General features: G+C 37.6%; 1 protein-coding gene across 1 annotated transcript; it reads right to left on the bottom strand.

Moving 5' to 3' along the window:
* Positions 1-168: 168 nt before the first annotated feature.
* LOC125822015 (DNA mismatch repair protein MLH3) lies at positions 169-12,114 on the bottom strand. Its single transcript, XM_049501392.1, has 25 exons — positions 12,087-12,114; positions 11,307-11,436; positions 10,640-10,691; positions 10,486-10,533; positions 9,494-9,648; positions 9,347-9,404; positions 9,206-9,263; positions 8,999-9,091; positions 8,764-8,923; positions 8,660-8,675; positions 8,337-8,533; positions 6,329-6,398; positions 4,514-5,989; positions 4,295-4,424; positions 4,101-4,195; positions 3,631-3,707; positions 3,342-3,539; positions 2,585-2,629; positions 2,463-2,516; positions 2,228-2,334; positions 2,034-2,085; positions 1,281-1,340; positions 1,064-1,136; positions 672-757; positions 169-559 (listed from the first exon to the last, which is right to left on the bottom strand). Exons 2-25 carry the CDS (start codon positions 11,430-11,432, stop codon positions 386-388), a joined length of 3,660 nt encoding a protein of 1,219 aa, XP_049357349.1. The 5' UTR covers positions 11,433-11,436; positions 12,087-12,114; the 3' UTR covers positions 169-385.
* Positions 12,115-22,142: the final 10,028 nt, after the last annotated feature.

Below are 22,142 nucleotides of genomic sequence, written 5' to 3'. Positions count from 1 at the left end.
GCATGTTGCTAACGACAATTTATTTTCAAGTAATAAAGGGATCAGTTTCATACAACTCTTCTGCAGCTTGAATTGTGGGAGCATAACTGGGTTGGGCAGTGGCTCCACTGTGACAGTGACTAGGGTAAAGAGGTGCTAGAACAAAAATGTAAATGGAAGTTCCATATCTTCAGGAGATTTATAGTACCATTGTTCCAATATCACTTCATATTGTCTAGCAAAATGAGAAGGTTAGAATGGGATATACAAATTTAACTATGACAACAATTGAATGATGTTACAATCAAATAACCTATTTCACTATCGTAACATTTCTTTACAGTCTATTCAGAGTGAGTGACTATGGCTATACATGGAAAGGTATACTAACGAGAGATTTTTGACACTAGGATACGGCTGATCTTAGTCGCTTTGCTGCACGCTCTACGTTGATTGCATGCCGATGTAACCCATGCCATGCCTCGGAGGAATCCTTACTCCACGAACCTAACTTAGCAATCTGCTCATGCAGAGCACCCAAGTTGACAAGAGGTACAGTAGTCGGCCGCCCATGAGCACACTACCAAATGAAAAGATATTACAGTCATTAATAATATGGAATTCCTCCTGTAAACATACCACCAAATGCAGTTCTAATACAGATATTTCCTGAAATGCAATTTTCCACTCACTTGAAAACACAATGAAGTCTGCTTCAACTCCTCAACGATGAGAGAACACTCCGAAGGCAACAATGCATCTCCAAACATAATTGCACCTACAAAAATAAGTAAATAAATATATAGAATGGCAACATCAGGAATCAATTCATCAATTTTGCTTCACCCCCAGAATTAGTTGGCCTGCTATGTCGATCCTCATTCCTCTGTATCTGTTCCACTATATCCATATCAGAGTTATTGTTCCAACACAAATGAAAACAAAGATATCAGAAGTAAAGAGAAATATCTCAAATTGAAGTGATTCTAATTCCCTGTTCTTTCTCTTTTTCCTACGTGGGGGTGGGTGGAGGTGAGAGAGCCATCAAGGTAGCTCCAAATTCATAAATTAAATATTAACTTACTCCTGCAAGCCTTGTTATTCAGGACCCGATTCACTGATGGGGGTACTATTGATGATCCATCTGTGTCAGCAAGCTGTGAGTTGCAATCGAATACATTATTTAGAGAACATGACACAGCATTTATGCAAGAACAGAAGCAAGACTCCACATGAGAACGATTAGAGTTAATTAAATGAAGGAGTGAAATATGAGAGCTAGCTAGTGTCAATGGACTAACCTGTTGAAGAAATTCTAACAGATCCACATCTGTTAGATTAACGCCCAGAATACAAGGAACCTGTAGTATCAAGAAAACAACCATTTTCTTATGAAACACGTGCAAATGTATCTTGTTAGCTAGTGCAGTATTCCCTTAAACACGTGTAAACCTCTAGCATTGTCTTGTTACTGATGGTATTAGAACAAAAAAGATATTCCCTTTTAGAAGTTACAATTCATATTTCACTAGCTATAATCAACCCAATTAAAACATAAAATGAACCTTAAGAGACAATGCGCACAAATGACACGTGAAAGCCTATACCCAAAAATCCTTCTTGCTTTAAACAAGATGGAACATAGGACTGATATAAACTGTTGTATTGATACCTCAGAATGGAATGACTAGACTGAGAAGAAGTGCTTGTCATGCTTTGTTTTCCACAATTAGACAGGCATATATACTTCAGAGGGAGGAAAGGAATGCTAAAGTTAATAAGCTATAAAGTGAAGTAAAAGGTTCGAGAGTGTAGGTGTGCAGTCTCTCACAGCCCTTATGTATTTACACTATACAACTTAGTTTTATTCCCAATAATTCCTAATCCCAATTCTTATTTCCTAATAGTTGATGTCACTTCCTAATCCTATATTAACAACAAGAATCAATACTATATTATCTTTTCCCTTCTAAGACTGATTTGCAAATGGTCTACATTTACTTAAAACTTTTTGAATGTATAATATGACAGAGACAAGTACTAGAGAATGTTACCGCAAGAAGTGTGACAGATTTTGGCTGCTTGTGAATCAGATTCAAGTTCCTGCTTTAACCAAAACATATAACTTCATGCTAGAGTTAGGTTCAACCTTAATGAATGTTGCAAATTTGAATTTCTGGTAAATGGTAATTTTATCAAGTTCCATAGACTGGTTGTAAGAAAATCAAAACAAAGATCCGTAACTTACCTGGTAAATGATTTTGAAGCTTGAGAATGAATGTTGCAGATCCAACCCCAGTTTTGAATTTGGTCAGCATAGTTGTGTAATAATTGATAACCAATTTCAGGCATGACCTGCAAAAGCATGGTCAAAGACTCAAAATCAATGTTACTGATTATAAAGAGTTTCAACAGTTCCCCACAATCCGAGGGGCACAAGGCAAAGATAAACTCTAATTCACATAAGATGACCATAAACATACCAATTCTTGCTCGGAATCAAGATAGGTTGTTGACCTCTTTCGTCCAGATAGAACCTGATAATTCACTAATTACCAACTCCACATTGAAATGACACATCAATGAGTTTTTAGACAATCATTACCTTCTCACGCAGTTCTTCCAAACGAATTCGCTCGTCTGCAGCATGCTGTAGAACATGACAATGTGTAATGCTCAATGAAGATAAATGCTCGAATCAAACAAAAGATCATAATATCTTGACTATGTAAAAAGGAACAGACATTTATTTTGACATGGGCCACAGCTTCTACATAAGAATATACTCAACCTGACAGTCAGAAAGTGATGAAACAAAAGATAAAGCACCCTATATCACTCTCCTTTTCTTCAGTACTATCACAAAATTGCAATACAAAAGAGTACGACATTACATGGTTAAAGTATTAGTGATGCAGGGAATGTTTATGTGGTAATAATAATGTAAAAACTGTTATGCGGTAAATAATAATGTCGCAATTCTTATGCGGTGAATAATAAACGAGTGATGCTATGCAGGGACTATCTACTTTATAAAGGGATTTTTTCCCTGTAAATACTCATATCCGTGCATTGTTGACATATGCTCTCTTAATAATGCATGGTTAAATACCGCCAACAAAACGCTGCATTAGTTATGTCGAGCTTACTTTTTTATCATGCGGATAACTGAGTGATACATGGTTATGTAGATATTACTTTTACTTACATGGCCAACAACTATTAAACTATTTATGCAGAAATTTATGCTGAGATTAATATCTGCTAATGAGTCCAACCAAACGATCCCTAAAAGAAACGATCTTTTAAAGTAAATGCATTATAAGGAAATTCATGAGAAATCAAGAAAGACCATAATGGACCTGATCAATTATAGCAAGTGTTGTGCCACCCACAATCGGAATAAACTTCTTATCAACCTGTTGGAGAACTTTGGCACCCCCCAGGCAGTTTTTATCAATGGTATCAGGAACCAATGAATCACCAACAAAATGCAATATGCCAGAAGTGACATTGAGTATAGTATCCTGATTCTTAAAACTCTCTGTTCCAGTACCACTCTGCATCTCATATTGGAAAAGGAAATCCGTCATCTTAACAAAACAGAGACGAAGTCACAAAAACATTTGAGATATAGCTTAAGTACTCAACTGTAATCTCTGGACAGAAGCCCCTCCATTTTGTCCCAGAATCTAAGATACTTTGAGTTTCTTTTGTTGGTGCAAATTCTGAAGATTCGAATAAAAATGTCAGGCATGACAATTCTATCACAAGATCAGCACATAAGCAATATGGAATTTGAAAGAGACTATGTGGCCTAGGACACTGAGAAAGAGACGTAATCTCTAATGCTTTCATGATTAATAAGAATGCAGTCTAAGATAATCTTGAAAAGTAGGTGAAAGAAATGAAGCTAATTAACTGAAACATGCACTACAAAAATTAAGCCCTTATTCAATACAGGAACTGTTAAGAGTGGGGGGTTAGAGTCCTGTATCGGTTGGAGAATGGATTGGTGGTCTCTATGGACTTGGGAAATCCCCCCTCATGAGCTGACTTTTGAGGTTGTGATAGGCCCAAGGGCCATACCTTTACAGGAATAAATGGCAGGAACGGTTTACCTTCTTTTGACTCCCCATAGCGTGTACTTATGCACTCCCCTTGAGTTTGTAATCTGCTGTTCCAGATGTTAACAAGTTTCATTTTAACACTTAGCCTGAAGAGAGAAACATAAGGTTGTGTGAGTTTCTAACATATTTGATTGAGATAATATCAGAAAGAGACCTAAACCTCACTTAAAAAATTGATACCATACCTTTCATCAGAGTAAACACCATCACCACAACTTGGGGTGGAAGATTGATCACATAGATGGGATGACTGCTGTGGAAGCTCCGAGCAGATAGCTTCTGTAGAATCCCCCAGTCTTCTTACAGCTCTAGTTTCTGCACGATGGACAAGAACATTAATTAGTTGCACAAATTTTCTGTCATCATTAATTATTAAAACAAGCAAACACTCAAGGACAAATTACCTGGCATGAGTGGCACATCATGAACTGTCTTAATATTGTTATTTCCTGCTGCCGTTCTTGAAGACTCACTCGTGGCAAAGAACTTCTTCTTGCCTTGGTAAAATGGAGGAGCTGAATGACTTCTTCTACTCTTCTTCTTCCTTATAAGCTCATCTGTTTTACCTCGATTCCCAGCATCATTCCATTTATGCGAGTTCCCATCCACCCAAGAGGAGATCATAGCTCGTGGTGTCAAACAATTAATAAGATCTTCTTCACCATGAGAATGTATATGTGACAAATCATCTCCGTCATAATAGAATTCAGAAGGACCTGAACTATAAATGTCCCACGGATCAAGTCCCCCTATACAGCCCAAATCCTCTTTAGAACAAGCATAAATATCGAGATCAAACTTTGCAGGATTTGGAAACAAGCAGTCCTCTTTTCCCAAATTATTTATGGCCGGAACCAAGAGATTACGTTCCATGTTTCCAAAATTATACGTGACACCAATTTCATGTTTAACAGAAGTTTCAATCCCATTTTCAGCGATGTAAGGATTAACATCTAGAAACCTGCTCCCGAGCAAAGGATCTGATGGCAGAGGAGACAGTTCTGGACTAAAAGATGGTAGGCCAGAACGATAGTTTTCAGTCTGTTTAAAGAAGTGCATAAGATGATCATCTTCATCTCGAATGTCCTTGGTTAAAGAATTTTTTTCTGAATCACCTGCAGTTTTTTTTGGCCGCTGCAATGCGTTGCTCTGAGTTTTGCAACTGGAGAACTTCTCAAAATATATTTCCTTGCCTCTAGGAGACCTTTGATGTAAGACCCGGTTAACATCATCAACAACTTCAAATTCAACACTATAATCATCTTCAAGGCGATTTTGTTTAGTTCTGCAGTCACTTTTTTCAAACTTAATATCTTCATCACTATCAAAAGATGTTCCATCATGTATCAAGCTTCTGTGCAAAGAACAGCTTCGCATAAATGGTTTCCTTCTCTCATGCGTCATATTTGAATTGTCAATAAGTTCAAGAGACTCCCTAAATGAGGCATCCTCTGTTGATTTGCCAGCTACAATTGTTTGAGACCCATTCTCCCATCCTGAACCTAACAGGCAGTCTGATTTATAACTGGAGGTAGCTGAAGTATTGAATTTGTTATCCAGGAAATAATCCTCTGTAGGTAAAACATTAGATGAAAGGGGTTGCACAGAGCATCTGGATTTCCAGTTTACACCAACTGTGCAATGAGCAAGAGATCCATCAATTGACCGACTTGAACTTTCAATCTGACAGAGAAATCCGGACCCAGGATCAGGTTTCTCAGAAGCACTTTCCCACAGAGTATTCTGTGGAGATTGAATATCTCTCCTGACAGTGCACTCTCCGGTCAGTTTCTTTGGCAGCGGGGAAAGAAGGTCAAGTGTACCTTTGCAACTCTGAGCCCTGCACCTCTTTTTCCTGATCTCAATATTCATAGGTATATCTGGAAAGAGGAGCAGGGAATGGGATAGCAATAGATGAGGATACTTCTACAGCTATATTCTTATCTAGGTTTCCCAAAAGTAGTTTAAGAGAAAAGAAACAGATAAACTAATACGATGGCATAATGCTGAAATGCTTTGCACCATCTGACGCACAAGTAACTCTCTCTTCCACTAAAACCAACCTTCCACAATTCCCCTCCCCCCTCTCCACTTTTCTTTTAGGGGGAGCAGGTGAGGGGCTACAGCCTACGGGAAAGGGACTGTGAAGTGGACAAAGCCACATGTACAAATAATATCAGATACAATGAATACTAAGTGATGTTGCATAAAAATCTCACCAGCAGAGTTACTTTCAGTCCAGAGATTCGCAACAGCATCCCCAATAAAGAGAAGGACAGGGCCCCAATCCTACAAGTAACATTAAGAACCAATTAGTTACCATAAGAGATTCTCGTAAAACACATCAAAATAGCTTAATGAGATAAACACAATCAGTATCAATGGTGCCAACAAAGGGAGATTAACACAATCAGTATCATGGTGCCATCAGTGAGATTAATACAATCAGTTAAATGCTGCACATCGTTTCAGGCAATTTGATTACACATCTAACATGGAACAAAAATGAACAAGTGACATGCTCTAATAGACAAACAAGAACCACACCTCGCCTCTCCCCCCTGTCCCCTTTTTCTTTTCTTTTTGTGGTGATAAGTCAAATCACTCCTGTTAACTTACATATGGTACACAGAAGGATATCATACTCCTCCGTTGACTCAAGACAATCTCAGTAGGAAAGACTTCCAATTAGTAAACAGGTGCTATCTATGTTTGGAAAAGAGGGGAACTGTAAACCATTTGTTATTGCACTGCACAGTAGCCACAGATCTTTGGAGCATGTTCTTCTGTATTTTAGGTTTAAAATGAATCATGCCACGGATCATAAATGAGGCACATCTGAAGGAGCTTGTGTAGAGTTGATAAAGCCATTAAAAGGATTTGGCGGACGATCCCTGCTGCTATCTTCTTATCCATATGGAATGAGAGGAATAGGAGGTGTTTTGATGGAATCTCAAAACACCTCCTGTTTTGCATGGCTATTAGCAAGCGGAGTTGTGCTTACGCTTGATAATCTAATCAAGAGCGGAATTCCAATGTGTTCAAAATGTTTTTTGTGTAAGGAGACTGCTGAGACAGTCAACCACTTATTTCTACATTGCAAGTTCACAGGCAGGTTATGGAGTATTATCTTTAACCTTAAAAGCCTAACATGTGTCATGCCAGGCAAGGTTTCTGAAGTTCTGAGAAGCTGGGATGAAGTAGGAGTAATAGCTAATAATAGGTGTAGGTGGAAAATCATCCCAGCATGCATCAAGCAAAAATAAGAAAGTCTGTCAATTCCTCAGTGCCTATTCTAGTTTTCCCTTAATCCTCTCATTCTAATTAATGATTTCTAGTATTTATTAGAACTGTTAGAACGTTAGAGTAATTTAAAGTGTTCAAATGGAGCAGGTTCCTCCTAAGATATGGATTGTATCTCATACAAGTTAGACCGTACTGACAGGCAACCTAAGCCAATACTGGCAACTAGCATTACTCCTCTCCGACAATCCCCCTCCAAAGACAGGCACCGTTTACAATCGGTGCCCTTCCCTATTCAGTATCACATCTCTTTTCAGAGAGAAGTGAGAACATGCCTCTTTTTGGCAACTGCTCAAGAAAACCTCCTTCTAACGATAGCTCCAGCGGTATCATGACTCTCTTCAACAACCATTCTAATAGAGTCACGCCCCTTTCATATAACTTTCTGGCAGAGTCATGACTCCTTTCATGATTATCATCTGGTCGTGTCAAGACTCTTTTCAGATGATTGTCTGGTCGTGTCAAGCCTCTTTATGAGGAATTATCAGTTTTACCTAACACATTGTAATATGACATACAATACCCCAATCAGTAAAACAAATATGTATGACATGTCCTTGTTAACATCGGCCTGTTTGGTTTTGCAGCCACAAGAAACCAGATAACTTTGTTCTCCATTAGCTACTGTGATGCAAGGACCTTGCCGGGTCAGGGTGTCCTTTTTAATACTTTGAATCTCTATAGGATTAGTGATAAATAGTGATGATTAGCCAGTTTAACCTATTAAGTTTACCCATATTGAAGTTCCAAAAAATGATTAGGCATTTTGAAATATATATATATATTTTTAAAAAACAACCCAAACCAATTCTCACAAAACAAACACCAACACAAACTCAATTCTTATAAAATAAATCCAAAGCCTCACATTTGTTTCCCAACCCCAAAACAAATTAAACCATAAATCACAACAAAACATTTCACCTTAAACTCCACAGAGGTCTTTGACGGCTCCAAAGTAAAATCATAAAAAGATCTTGGACAGTTTAGGTTCAGCATAAACAGAGGATATATCTGAGATCTACTTCGCTTCTCAATGTCAGACGCACTGTCAAAACTCATAGCTGTGTTATTAAGTAATTTATGTATTGGTCCTTTGGAAACAAATCTTGAATTGATATCTGCATTACGGAGGTCAAGGAAAACAAAAACACCGTAAAAACAGGCAACTGATATAGAAAATGTTAACCAAAGATTAGTCTTCCGTTTTTCTTTGGTCAGGAAAATATACTGAAATAAGTGGATACAGAAATATTGAAGGACCTGCAAATTGAACAGTGGTTGTTAGGGAAACAGAGTGTAGAAAAGATAACATATCACATCTCTTATTCATCAATTTGGGCCTGTATACCTTCACTGTGTAAACATCAGGACCTGAAATGTATCCTGAGAGCTTGAATGAACCATCACTTGCATTCAATTTGTTAAGGGAACTCAGATGAATTCCAAACTCACTGGACAATAGCGGCAGTGGAGAAGGAGAAGCACGTGTGCAAAGCAGGTCATCCTCACTGCATGCAAATGAACAAAATCTAAGAAACCAGACAGAAAATATCCTTAAGTTAGCTGATATAACAAAGACGGACCATTCAATATCAACAATTTTGAAGGAGACATTGGGATGCACAAGGGCGATTCTTAGCAGAGACTCTTTCAGAGCATGCAACACCTTCTTTGGGCTTCCGGATTATATATGTAAACCAAAAAATCAATCAGGTCAGTGTACAGCTTTAAAAGTAAAGTATGTAATCATTATTTTTCATTTGTTTGAATTGTGAGAAAACTAGAAGTACTTGGAGTGCATTTGCTTCCTTCGAACTGGTTGGTTGTAAAATACATCCCGAACAATGACTGCAAGGAGAGAAATCCCAACAAATTTCCTTATTGGCAAACAACAGTCAACTTTTGTATCAGATATGCTTATACAAAATTACCTGTTGTACCAACATCTTGTCTACAATCATCAATTCCAAGGTACAAACACTTGCCGTCCTGTAAACATTGGCAAGAACAAAGACCAAATTAGTAGTTTTATACCTATACTATAGGATACTACCAACTAAATCTTAAAAGAATCTTACCTTCAAAACCTTACGATATCCATTTGGCCTCCCATGAGTTTTAGTAACAATTTCCAACAAAGAAACGTCAGAAATAGAGCTCAGAGCCTCTCCTTTAAAGCCAAAGCTTGCTGGGAAAGCATGCATATCATCTGAATGGCTGTATTTTGACGTCGCTGGTGTACATATATGGTGAATGCTCTAGAGTTACAACTACTAGACAGCAACTCGAATAAATACAAACAGAACCATCCTACATTTCTAATTCAGACTCAATTACAGTTGGCTCTAATTTTAACAAATGCAACCTAAAACTACCCTGCATTCAGCTACCAGAAAAGGGGGTTTAGGTGAGGGGCAATGTTAATCGAATCACTAGGTCATTGTTTGAGTTACCTGAGCAGATTTGATGGCCGTTGAAATGGCCAGAAAAAAATGAAGCATGACAGAAGATGAAAGAAACAGGCACACATACTGTCTCCATAAGCTAGGCTTAAAGTACCTAAGCACCAATATGTATGTTCTGGTTCAATTTCAGCAAGAATAAATAATCAAAACATCTGTACATACAGTAGTGATCAACAAAAATATATTTCATGTCTCTCTCTCTCCCCCCATCCCTCAAGCTACCCATTTTCTTTTGGGGAGACGGTACAGGTAAAGAAAGTATTTTATTGCAAATGAAGAACCAGGAAAGCAATGTACATGAACAACTTACAATACAAGCAAAACCAAAATGTAAGCATCAATATTTGGTGTTGTGTACAGCCATACAAGTTTACCCATTTACAAGTAAAACCACATAGCAATAAATAAAAGAACATCGGTAAAAAGATACTAATGAACAGAAACCGTCAAACAGCCTATCAACTGAGCAATGCATGCAATCCTATAGACTACAACAATCATTCCGAGTTATGAACATCATAGTTGTGAGGCAAAAGAAATTATGTACAGGAGCATCACAGCAATAGAAAAGATGATGTCAGTCCAATATTTTGCAAAAAGATTACCATATTTTTCTCCCATCAGCACCAGTCCATCTCGTGAAACACCAGATCCTTCAAGAGGAAGTACAACTTCAGATGATGAAATAAATAATAAATTGAGCAGAAGTTTCTTCACATCAAAATGCATTAGATCAATGTCAAAGAAACTTTAACTTACCATTGTCATCCACCTTAACGTAGCAGGTCCCAATGCCTATAGCAACAGATACCTGGTGGAAACTGGGTAAGGTTCAACTTAGGAGTACACTACTTATTAGAATAACAAACATAAAAAGAACAGCTCTATAAGGAAGCAAATCTCATGGTAAAAAGAAATAGAGCTGTTATATATTGGAAAAAAAATTATGATACCAGAATGGAACATCATACTAAGAGGACAAAATGTACATCAATTTTCATATAAAGCAAATGCCCTCAATATCAGAAGTAGCAAACGAAGGAACATAAGAATTCATTGAAGATTTTGAGCAAATAGTCTAAGCAATTGAATTGCATAATAGCACAACTTTCTATATTCTCAGCAGCTCACCTCTATTGATCCGCAAAACATTAACAAAATCAGAGAACATATAATTCCTCATTCTCTTACATGGCACAATTTCAACTTTTAAGAAACAATCAAAATCAGAAAGTCTAGACCATGTAAATGAACTGGCCACTGAGAGAGTTCACGGAAGTCTGTCCAATGGAGTATCTTTCATTCAAAATTTCTTGTAATTAAACTACTAAAAAAATAATTCAAGTTGCTTGAGTGGGGTCTTCAAGAATAACTCCACTACTTTCCATTCAATACCTAATAAAATCATAAGGGTAAATAAGTATACCTTGGCAGCTCCAGCATCGAGGCTGTTGAAAACCAACTCCTCAACAACCCTTGTGAAATCATACAAGATAACGCCCGACCGAATTGAGCTCCAAATATTCTCGGGAATTCGCTTAATGCTCCCCATCTCCCTAAAAAAGTAAATACAAATTCTTGAACATCCTTAACATACAAGAATGAGAACACAATTCTTATTAAAAAGAAATAGATATCTTGAATTTCCTTGATATTTACAATACCAATATATTGTTGAAAACAACAATTTCTTTGATTTCCTTGAATTTTTCTTAAAGGGAATACATGCAAGAATTCAAAGAAAATCTGACAAAAGCGAGTTCTCAAATTTTCCTATTAATAGGGAGAGCAGTAGTATTACTAGAGCAGATAGAACGACCGGAAAATTGAATCAGGGTTTAGGGTTTTGATCAGAAATCGTCAATACAAGATAACCCCTGACCGAACTAAACTCCAAATAGCCTCTGGCATTCGCTTAATGCTTATCGTCTCACTACTCAAATTCTTGAACATTGGCTGCAAGAATATTAACACATGCATTCAAGAATACCACTTTTACTTCAAAAAGACAACAATTTCGTTTGATTTACTTAAAATATGAATCAAAGAACACCAATTTAAATTAAAAAAGACAACAATTTCCTTAAAATATGCATTTTAAAAAGACATTAAGTTCTTGATTTTTTCTTAAATCAAGAATGCCGAGATAATCAAGTTCTTGAAATTTCTTTCGAAGAATACGAAGATAATGGGAAGAGCAAGTTACTTGGGCAGATTGATGGTGACGAAAATTAATTTTGGGGTTTATGGGTTTTGGTCGGACATCGTCGCCGGGAAAGTTAATAGCAGCAATCCGGTGGAGTAGCGTACGAAGGTGGTTAGCGGTGAGTTCTTTTGCTTCTCTAATTTGACATCTAAATGAAGCAGCGACTATTTTATAGGCTCTGAAGGCTGGTGGCTTCTAACTTACGCAGTGTCTACGTCTAACTTACGCAGTGTCTTTTTTATAGTTTTTGAATGGGGTACTTCCAACTTACTCGGTGTCTCTTTTATGGTAGTTTTTTATCGGTGAAAAATAAAAAAACGACTACACACGGAAAACAACAACTACTTAATATAATATATATATATATATATATATATATATATATATATATATACATGTATATATATATATATATATATATATATATACATGTATATATTTATTTATTTTTATATAAATTTTAAGAATCACATAATTTTAATATAAAATTACAATTTATACCTATTTAATTTCTAATTACATTAATCCTGAAAAAGTAAAACAACTACTTAATATAAAATATATTATTTTTTTATAATACAATTTTTATTCTAGTACTTACTCGTTACTTATTTATTTTTTATTTTTAAAATAAGAGGAATCTAATCTATTGATAATGTGAAATTACTATCATCGTATATAACTTCAATTATCTAACTTGTAAGATTTTAATAAATTGATTTAGAATATGAAATTTGTGATTTGGAATTTTGATTTTAAGTTATGAGATTATAAATTAATATTTTATACATATTAAATATAAAATTTAACTTAAAATAACTATATTTGACATTTGCAGTCGAATAGTACATCTATCTATAATGACCATAATTTCATTTTAAACTTTTCAAATATTCAATATTACTTAAATATTTATAATTTTACAATTTCTGCGTATTGTCTTCTTTTTTTTATAACTAGCATTCAATCATGGAAATAGGCAAAAATAATATAAATTGATATTTTAAGTATATTACTAGGGTATTTGGCATATGAAACGAAACTAAACAAGGGGAAATGTTTTTTTGTTTCTTTCTAAGTTTCATGAATATTAACTTTTACACTGTCCTCTTAATTCACGTGACAATCTTTTATATCTAATGAAGTCATATAAAATAATTTCTTTTTATATTTGGAAAAAAGGGCAAATTCTCGTCAACCACACAAAAATGTCATCAATTAGTGGTTTGAGGTCCAAAAATACCTCAATGGTTAGAGAGTAGGACGTACAAATTTAATCATCTCAACAGTTGAATGTTGTAACAAGCTCAATCACTGCTCAAGCTTCGATCTGTCACAACCAATCCAATTATGACCTTTCAAGTTCAAATCTAAATCAAGCTCGCTGAGTAGTAAAATATACTAAGCTTGAGTTCCAAAGTAACTAGTTCATTAGACACACAACCTTGAAGAGCAACAAACACCAGTATAATCCCACAAGTGGGGCTTGGGGAGGATAGGATGTACACACACCATACCCCAACCTTTAAGAGGTAGAGAGGTGATTTCCGGCTTTCTGCTAGACTCAACCTTGAAGAGACTACCAACTTATTTTCATTTTTGTTTTTGTTTTCAACTGTAGACCAGTTATAAATACCAAGCAGTATCTTCATTTTTTTTACCAACAATTACAAGTAGCCCGCCTCTTTTTTAATTGAAAAGGTAACATTACCAAGTAGGCCGCCTCTACTCCTTCTCTTAGTGTTGTTCCTTCCCATCAACCTCTCTCCCACATATTTTTGTGATGGGGAGATAAATTTAGTAATGTTGGGTATAAATCCAGTGTACAAATAGGTAGAAAACCTGTGACAAAATACCCTCTCCAGCACCTTTATCTTTTTCCCTCTGGTCTCTCTCATTCATTAATTGGCCTAAGATCTAAATTAGATGCTATATATATTGCCAGCCATATAAATTAATAAGACAGCCCTCCTACTACAATCTCAAGCATCCTTTATATCTCTCTTGGACTCAGAATTTAGACAAATTCAACAAATCCATAGTCTTATTTCAGCATCAGATGCATTGCATTTATTTTTGTTTTTTTTCTTCTGTAGTTTGAAGATTTGAGGATATGTTAAAACTTTGTAGAACTCAATTCTTTTGTGATTATTCCAGACATGAGAGTTGCAGGACTACTTATTTTAGGGTTGTTTTCATAATTTTTACCATTCTTAGTTTGTTTGGTAAAAGTTGTTTAATTGTTTGTTGTAAAAGTTAACCAAACCTGTAGAGCCATTATTTCGCTCAGCAAAAAACTTGATCAGCGAGGTGTGGGCGCAAGCTGGCCTGGACACCACAGTTGTCAAAAAAAAAAAAAAAACTGACTGTCTTGAGCTAGGGCTTGATTAGACTCAACCCAACATTGAGCTCATCTTTCAATGCTCCAAGTTGAGCTGCACCTGGCTAATGTTGGGCTTGGCTTAGCTCATATATACACAGCCAAAAGGACAGTAGATTTTTGGGCTTGGGGGCTCTAGAACCACTCACACACACTGTGAATGTTCCAAGTTTATAGCATTGCTTGCTTCAACATAAGAACACCGCCTAGCATGGATTCCAGACATACTAATCCATATCAGAGTTATTGTTCCAACAATCGAAACAAAGACATCAGGAATAAAGAAAAATATCTTAAATCACTTCCGGTTCAAAATCCTTTTTTTGAAATAGGTAACTTTGTATTCACACAAAAGACACATCAAAATCGATGAGGTGGGATTTACAAACCCCCAGGGGGTGCCATCATACTCAAAACCAAAAAGACAACTAAATTTACAATTGGCTTTTAAACTCCATAAGGCTATCTACTTCCCCCACTAAATTTTGCTTACACCAAAAATACAAAAGACCAAGACATCTCATCTTGATCTCCTGTGGGCTGCTAACCTTTCCTTCATAACATCTCCCATTCCTTTCCTTCCATAGTGTCCACCATATGCAAGCAGGGATATTTTTCCACCAGTCTTCTTTTGATCCTCTCTTTCCGATTCCTTGCCAGTGTGTTAGGGCCTCAAAAGTGGTTCTGGGCATTGTCCAGTTAACCCCGAGTATACAAACAAACATGTTCCACAGATCTGTAGCTATCTTGCAATGCAGAAACAAATGACCATTTACTTCAGTCTTCTGTCCGCACATGTAGCACTTTGAACAGATCTGTATACCTCTTCTTTGTAGCACTTCATGGGTGAGACAAGCTCTTCTAATGACCAACCAAGTGAAGCATGCAACTTTTAAAGGAACCTTAATTTTCCAGATTAATTTCCAGGGCCAAACTGTTGTCAAGAAATGACTGGTATTCCTCTCCCAATAGCATGACACTTCCGGTTCAAAATCCTTGTTCTCTCTCTTTTTCTTATCTGGGGGTGGTGGAGGCGAGAGAGAGCATCAAAGTAGCTCCAAATTCATAGATCAAGTATTAACTTACTCCTGCAAACCTTGTTTATTAAGGACCCAATTCACTGATGGGGGGAACTATTGATGATCCCTCTGTACCAGCAAGCTGTGGGTAGCAAATACATTATTCAGAGAACATGACACGGCATTAGGCAAGAACTTAAGATAGATTCCATGAGAAAGATTAGAGTTAAATGAAGGAGTAAAATATGAGAGCTTGTTAGTATCGATGGACCAACCTGTTAAATAAATTCTAACAGGTCCACATCAGTTAGTTTAACGGATAAAATACACGGAACCTGTATTGTCAAGAAAACAATCATTTTCTAATGAAACACGTGCACAAGAGAACCTTGTTAGCTAGTGGAGTATTTCCTAAAACATGAATGATGTCATGACTAGTTTTACAAATTAAGTTGGAATATTATGATTTGCACATTTAGACAGGCATATATCATCCTTCAGAGGGAGGAATATGAATGTTGAAGAGAATAAGCTAATAAAGTGTAGTAAAAGGTTTGAGAATGTAGATGAGTACCTAATCATGTATTACCAACTACAATCAATGTATTTATAATGTTTTAATACATTATAAATAAGTATTAAAACTGCAAATCAGAACGGTGTGGGTTCAACATCTCCTACATTAATCATGGAAAAGATATTGCCCCTTATGCATAGTAAAGGGGTAAATTTGACCCTTTCCCTTTTTTCTTTAACAAATTGAGGCTCAGATTTGTGTTATGATAAGGCCAAAGAGAAGCCAACCACGCCATGGATGCAACACATAATTGCTTGTGTGAGTTATTTGTCTCAATTACAGGCCATACCAGGTTGCCCCACCAAGATACGGGTTGGGTAATCTCAATGCCCAAATTTAGCTAGCCCAGAAATCATCACTCCCTCTTTAATAATTTTCATAGTCATGTTGTTATTGCTGTTGTTGTATAGTATTGTATTGCCTTATGAGCATACGTTTAAGAGTGCAAAAATGCAAAGAAACTCAGAAACTCAAGTGTACGCTGTAGATTTGTTTTTGAAAATGGAGAATCATAGGCAAAGCATATTGAGAGAAAGGTACCCACCCTTGATAGAAATCCCATACTCTATGCTGCCTCATTCTTGAAGTTTTTAGCCTAACCTAACAAAATGGAATTCACAAGACTTCAAGCGTCTTTCTGCCAATTCTTTCTCCTGAGGCTCAATTTTGTTATAAAACCTGGCAAAAGGAGACAAAGCAACCGCCATGGCTGCAGACCTTAGTTGCAAAACAGAGATGCCTTACCGGGTTGCCTTGCCAAGACAAGGGTAGCTCCAATGCCTGACCCAACTCAATCAAACTTCATTTGTCATCATCACAGCCTTATCCTATAATTAAAAGCTAGCAATGGTAGATAGACCTTACCCTGGTCCTTTGTAGGGGGACTAGAGAAGTTGTTTCCAATAGACCTCAACTCAAGAAAATCACAGCCCAGAACCTAAATGACGGAGGGAAAAACACAGAAACTGTCGTGTACTCTATCTGTCTCTCTCTCTTTTTTAAGGGCTGTTGGTTTGTTTACAAAATGGAAGAATTACAGTCAAAGCATAGAGAAGGGCAACCACCCTTGAACAGAAATCCCATTGTTCTCTCTGCTGCCTCATTCTGAGCTAATCTAACAAAAAGGGGTTCACAAGTAATTACTTGCAAAAACAGAAATGCAAACTAGCATGAGGGCTTGCCATATAAGGGAGGCACCCACCCTTCCAAAATGGACCTTAAGAGAATTTCAGAAAATTGTCTCGTTTTTTATTATATATTGTCCCTATAATATTAAACTGGACACCTTATTCTTGGAAGAAGAACCAACTCCACTTATTCTTGCAAAGAAGAACTAACTTCTGGTAATTTATTTTTATTATTTACAAGATATATGGTGGACTAAAAGTTCAACAAGACTTGTGTTGCAAGCTCAACCACTGCTCAAGCTTCGGTCTGTCACGACCAATCCAATTGTGACTTTTCAAGTTCAAGTCAAAATCAAGCCCGCTTAAGTAGTAAAGTATACTAAGCTTGAGTCAAAGTAACTGGTTCTTTAGACGCACATTGAGGCTCAGATTTGTGTTAAGATAAGACCAAAGAGAAGCCAACCACACCATGGATGCAACACACAATTGCATGTGTGAGTTATACATCTCAATTACAGGCCATACCGGGTTTCCCCGCCAAGATACGGGTTGGGTAATCTCAATCCCCGAATTTAGTTAGCGCAGAAATCATCACTGCCTCTTTAATAATTTTCATAGTCATGTTGTTGTTGTATAGTTGTGTATTGCCTTATGAGCATACGTTTAAGAGTGGAAAAATGCAAAGAAACCCAGAAACTCAAATGTAGTCTCTCTGTCTCTTTCTTTTTTAAAGGCTGTTGGTTTGTTTTTAGAAATGCAGAATCATAGGCAAAGCATATAGAGAGAAGGGTAACCACCCTTGATAGAACTCCCAAATTCTCTGCTACTTCATTCTTGAATTTTTTAGGCTAACCTAACGAAAGGGAATTCACAAGACTTGAAGCGTCTTTCAACCAATTCTTTCTCCTGAAGCTCAGATTTGTTATAAAACCAGGCAAAACGAGAAAAAGCAACTGCCATGGCTGCAGACCTGAGATGCCTTCCCGGGTTGCCTTGCCAAGATAAGGGTAGCTCCAATGCCCCTGACCCAACTCTATACAACTTCATTTGTTATCATCACAGCCTTATCCTATAATTAAAAGCTAGAGAAGTTGTTTCCAATAGACCTCAGCTCATGAAAATCACAGTCCAGAACCTAAATGACCAGAAACTGTAGTGTACTCTATCTATGTCTCTTTCTCTTTTTTAAGGGCTGTTGGTTTGTTTAGAAAATGGAAGAATCATAGGCAAAGCATAGGGAGAAGGGCAACCACCCTTGAATAGAAATCCCATTATTCTCTCTGCTGCCTCATTCAGATAATCTAACAAAAAGGGGTTCACAAGTAATTACTTGCCAAAACAGAAATGCAAACTAGCATTAGTGCAGAACTTAAAAAAAAATCAGGGCTTACCAGAGAAGGGAGGCAACCACCCCTCAAAAATGGACCTTAAAGACAGTGCACACAAATGACACTTAAAAGGCTTAAAGCCTTGAAAATCCTTCTTGCTTTCAACAAGATGGAGCACAGAACTGATATAAACTGTTATTGATACCTCGGAATGGAATAACTAGCTTGAGAAGAAGTGCTTGTCATGCTTTGTTTCACATTTAGACAGGCATATATCCTTCAGCGTGAGGAATGTGAATGTCAAAGAATAAGCTATAAAGTGTAGTAAAACGTTTGAGAAAGTAGGTGAGTAACTAGTCCTGTATTAACAACTATAATCAGTACTACAATACCTTTCCCTTCTAAGACTGATCTGCAAATGGCTTACATGTACTTCCATACTTTGAATCTATAATATGACAGAGACAAATATAAGAGAATGTTACAGCAAGAAGTGTGACAGATGTTGGCTTCTTGTGAATCAGATTTAAGTTCCTGTTTAACCAAAACATATAACTTCATGCTCAGAGTTAGGTTTAACTTTGATGAATTGTAGCAAAATTTAGTGCAATGAAATTTCTGGTAAATGGCAATTTGTTCAAGTTCCATAGACTGGTTGTGTGATCAAAATCTAAACAAAGATCGTAACTTACCTGGTAAATGATCTTGAAGTTTGAGAATGGAAGTTGCAGAACAGTTTTGAATTTGGTCAGCATAGTTGGCACTCAAGGACAAATTACCAGGCTTGAGTGGCACATCGTGAACAGTCTTAATATTGTTTTTTCCTGCTGCCTTTCTTGTAGACTCACTTGTGGCGAAGAACTTCTTTTTCCTTGGTAAAATGGAGGAGCAATGGCTTCTTCTACTCATCTTCAGCCTTATAAGCTCATCTGTTTTACCTCGATTTCCAGCATCAATCCATTTATGCGAGTCCCCATCCACCCTAGAGAAGAGCATAGCTTGTGGTATCAAATAATTCTTAAGAAATGCATATGTCAAATCATCTCCATCATAATAGAATTCAGAAGGACCTGTACTCTCTCTGTCTCTTTCTTTTTAAGGGCTGTTGGTTTGTTTTTAAAAATGGAGAATCACAGGCAAAGCATATAGAGAGAAGGGTAACCACCCTTGATAGAAATCCCATACTCTCTGCTGCCTCATTCATGAATTTTTTAGGCTAACCTAACAAAAGGTAATTCACAAGACTGCAAGCGTCTTTCGGCCAATTCTTTCTTCTGAGGCTCAGATTTGTAATAAAACCAGGCACAAGGAGACGAAGCAACCGCCATGGCTGCAGACCTCGGTTGCAAAATGGAGATGCCTTACCGGGTTGCCTTGCCACGATAATGGTAACTCCAATAACTGACCCAACACTATACAACTTCATTTGTCATCATCACAGCCTTATCCTATAATTAAAAGGTAGCATTGAACCCGGACAATCTGAAAAAGCTCTCAGACACAATAACCGAGGAATGGTCTAAATCAGCAGGACCCCCCTCTCCTACGTCCTCCGGTGATCAGAAGGATCACCGGATTTCATTTTCTCTTTTCTTTTTTTCTTTTCTTTCCCACTGTCCTTGCAGGCGAGTTCCAAATGGAAGATAGTATATACTTTGCAGTTGGATTCAAGTCCTACGACATCACAAGAACACCTGGTACGGCGGGAGCATGGTACGACTGGACGGAAAGAAATAGAAAATCTATTACGAGAACGACTTTTAATGAGAAGTCAATGGAATGGATCGTGCAGATCTTACGGGAGGCATCAATGACAAGGGGGAATATGGTGAAGAGATGGAAGAAAAAAGATGGGTTCTCAGAAGTTTTTTGTTCGAGGAACTACAATAAATATGGGAGCTACATCAGTTTAATAAATGTTAAAGGCAGGAGGAGGGAAGTTATCATCATTCCTGAATTAAATTTTAACTCAGGGTGGTTGAGCTTTGCGGAAAAGGTTGGAAGATTCATTAATAGTCGTAGAAAGTTAATGAATGGGGGCAATCACAGGCTGGTGAGCAGAGACATTCCATATGCTACAGTGCTAAGGAGCATTAAATGGGCTAATAAAGATTCAAAACTTGCTGAAAAAGAGAAGGCAGCTCTAAAAGGGGATACAATCTTTATCAACGATGATCCAGAGGAGTACAGTGAAGTGCTAAAGAGAAGTTTGGTGGGTGCATTTGAACCTAGAGCCGGAGAGATAGTGACCCTGTCAGAAATCAGGGGATGGGCTAATCGACTGTGGAAACAAACACACAGCTTGAACATCTACGAAATGGGCAATGACTTCTTTCTATTTGAGTTTGCACTTAGGGTCACAGCAGAGCAAGTGATTGAAGGGGATTGGGAGTGGAGGAATAGTCCAGTTATCCTCCAATGGTGGAATCCAACAATAGGTACGAGATGCGGAAGGAGTAAAGAAAATTCAACTTGGGTAAAAATTGTAGGGTTGCCTTTGCATTTTTGGGATCAGAAAATTTTCAAGGTCATCGGAGATTTCTGCGGGGGGTGGGTAGAGACGGAAGAGGAAACCCAATTGAGGAATCATCTCAAATGGGCAAGAATCAGAATCAAAGGAGATGGAGCAGACATACCCAAAGAAGTGACCATCGACGGGGGCGGAATATGCTACACGATGCAAATTTGGGCAGAATCGCCGGTAAGAGTATTTGCCGGAGAAGACCTGAACTCCGAGATCAGTACCCAGCGGTCACGAGGTGGAAAACCACTGGGTAAAGGTGAGGCTCCTCTGCAAAGTCAAAAAGTAACTGCTACAGCTGGCAGAGCAGGTGTTGTGTCAGAGGCACAAAGTCAAAAAGTAACTGCTACAGCTGGCAGAGCACGTGTTGTGTCAGAGGCATGTGGGCAGTCCTCCAAGTCAAACGAAATAGTGGGCCGGGGTGAGCCCAACTCAAAACAAAGCCCAATTCTAAGATTGGGGCCAGAACAAAATAAAGAGGGGGGCCTGGTCAATAAAAAGTTTGACCTGGCAAGTGAAAAACAGGGGGAATTTCTAGAAGGGTTAAGTGGCATCAAAAAATTAGCGATGCAGTTCTTACAGGCTTACAACAAATGGGAAACCTCGAGTATGGCAGAAAACACCGACATCTCAGCTAAAAACAGAGAGCCGGTAAACAAGACGAAAGAGGCTGTTGAACTACTATGCAACAAAGCAAAGGGGATTGATCATTCTAAGGATTTTGGGGAGATTTCAGGGGTACAAGAACTAGTGGAAGGAGGCATGCAAATTCAACAGATTCACGATGCGGAGCCGGTTTCCATACAAAACCCTGGGTACCATACAGATAGCGAGTTTGAAGCATCCAGTTGGATAAAGTCACATATTTTGGAACTCAGTAAAACTTATGGAGTGGCATTCGAAGGTTTCAGGGAAGAAACACATGCATTACTAATGAAGCTCGATGAAAGGAAGAGTGTGATGGAAAAGAAAGGGGCAAACAGTGCAATGTCAACACCTCGTCACAGAGGAATTGGCAAGAATGAGTTGAAGAACTTACAGTCAGATCTGAACGAGGAGGTCGAAGGTGCAAGGAACAGAGGGAGAGTCCTATCACTAACTCTT

This window comes from Solanum verrucosum, unplaced genomic scaffold (assembly GCF_900185275.1).
Source record: "Solanum verrucosum unplaced genomic scaffold, falcon-dt-bn FXZP01000103.1, whole genome shotgun sequence".
NCBI lineage: Eukaryota > Viridiplantae > Streptophyta > Magnoliopsida > Solanales > Solanaceae > Solanum > Solanum verrucosum.
This window is presented reverse-complemented; position numbering and strand designations above follow the sequence as displayed.

Excerpts from the sequence above, each read along its gene's own strand:
- LOC125822015 (XM_049501392.1), bottom strand. The coding sequence starts at position 11,432 with ATGGGGAGCATTAAGCGAATTCCCGAGAATATTTGGAGCTCAATTCGG. Across the intron at positions 8,924-8,998 it reads AAAATTGTTGATATTGAATG|TGAGGATGACCTGCTTTGCA; the intron begins GTCCGTCTTTGT and ends ATTTGCATGCAG. Across the intron at positions 4,196-4,294 it reads GGTGTTTACTCTGATGAAAG|GCTAAGTGTTAAAATGAAAC; the intron begins GTATGGTATCAA and ends TTCTCTCTTCAG.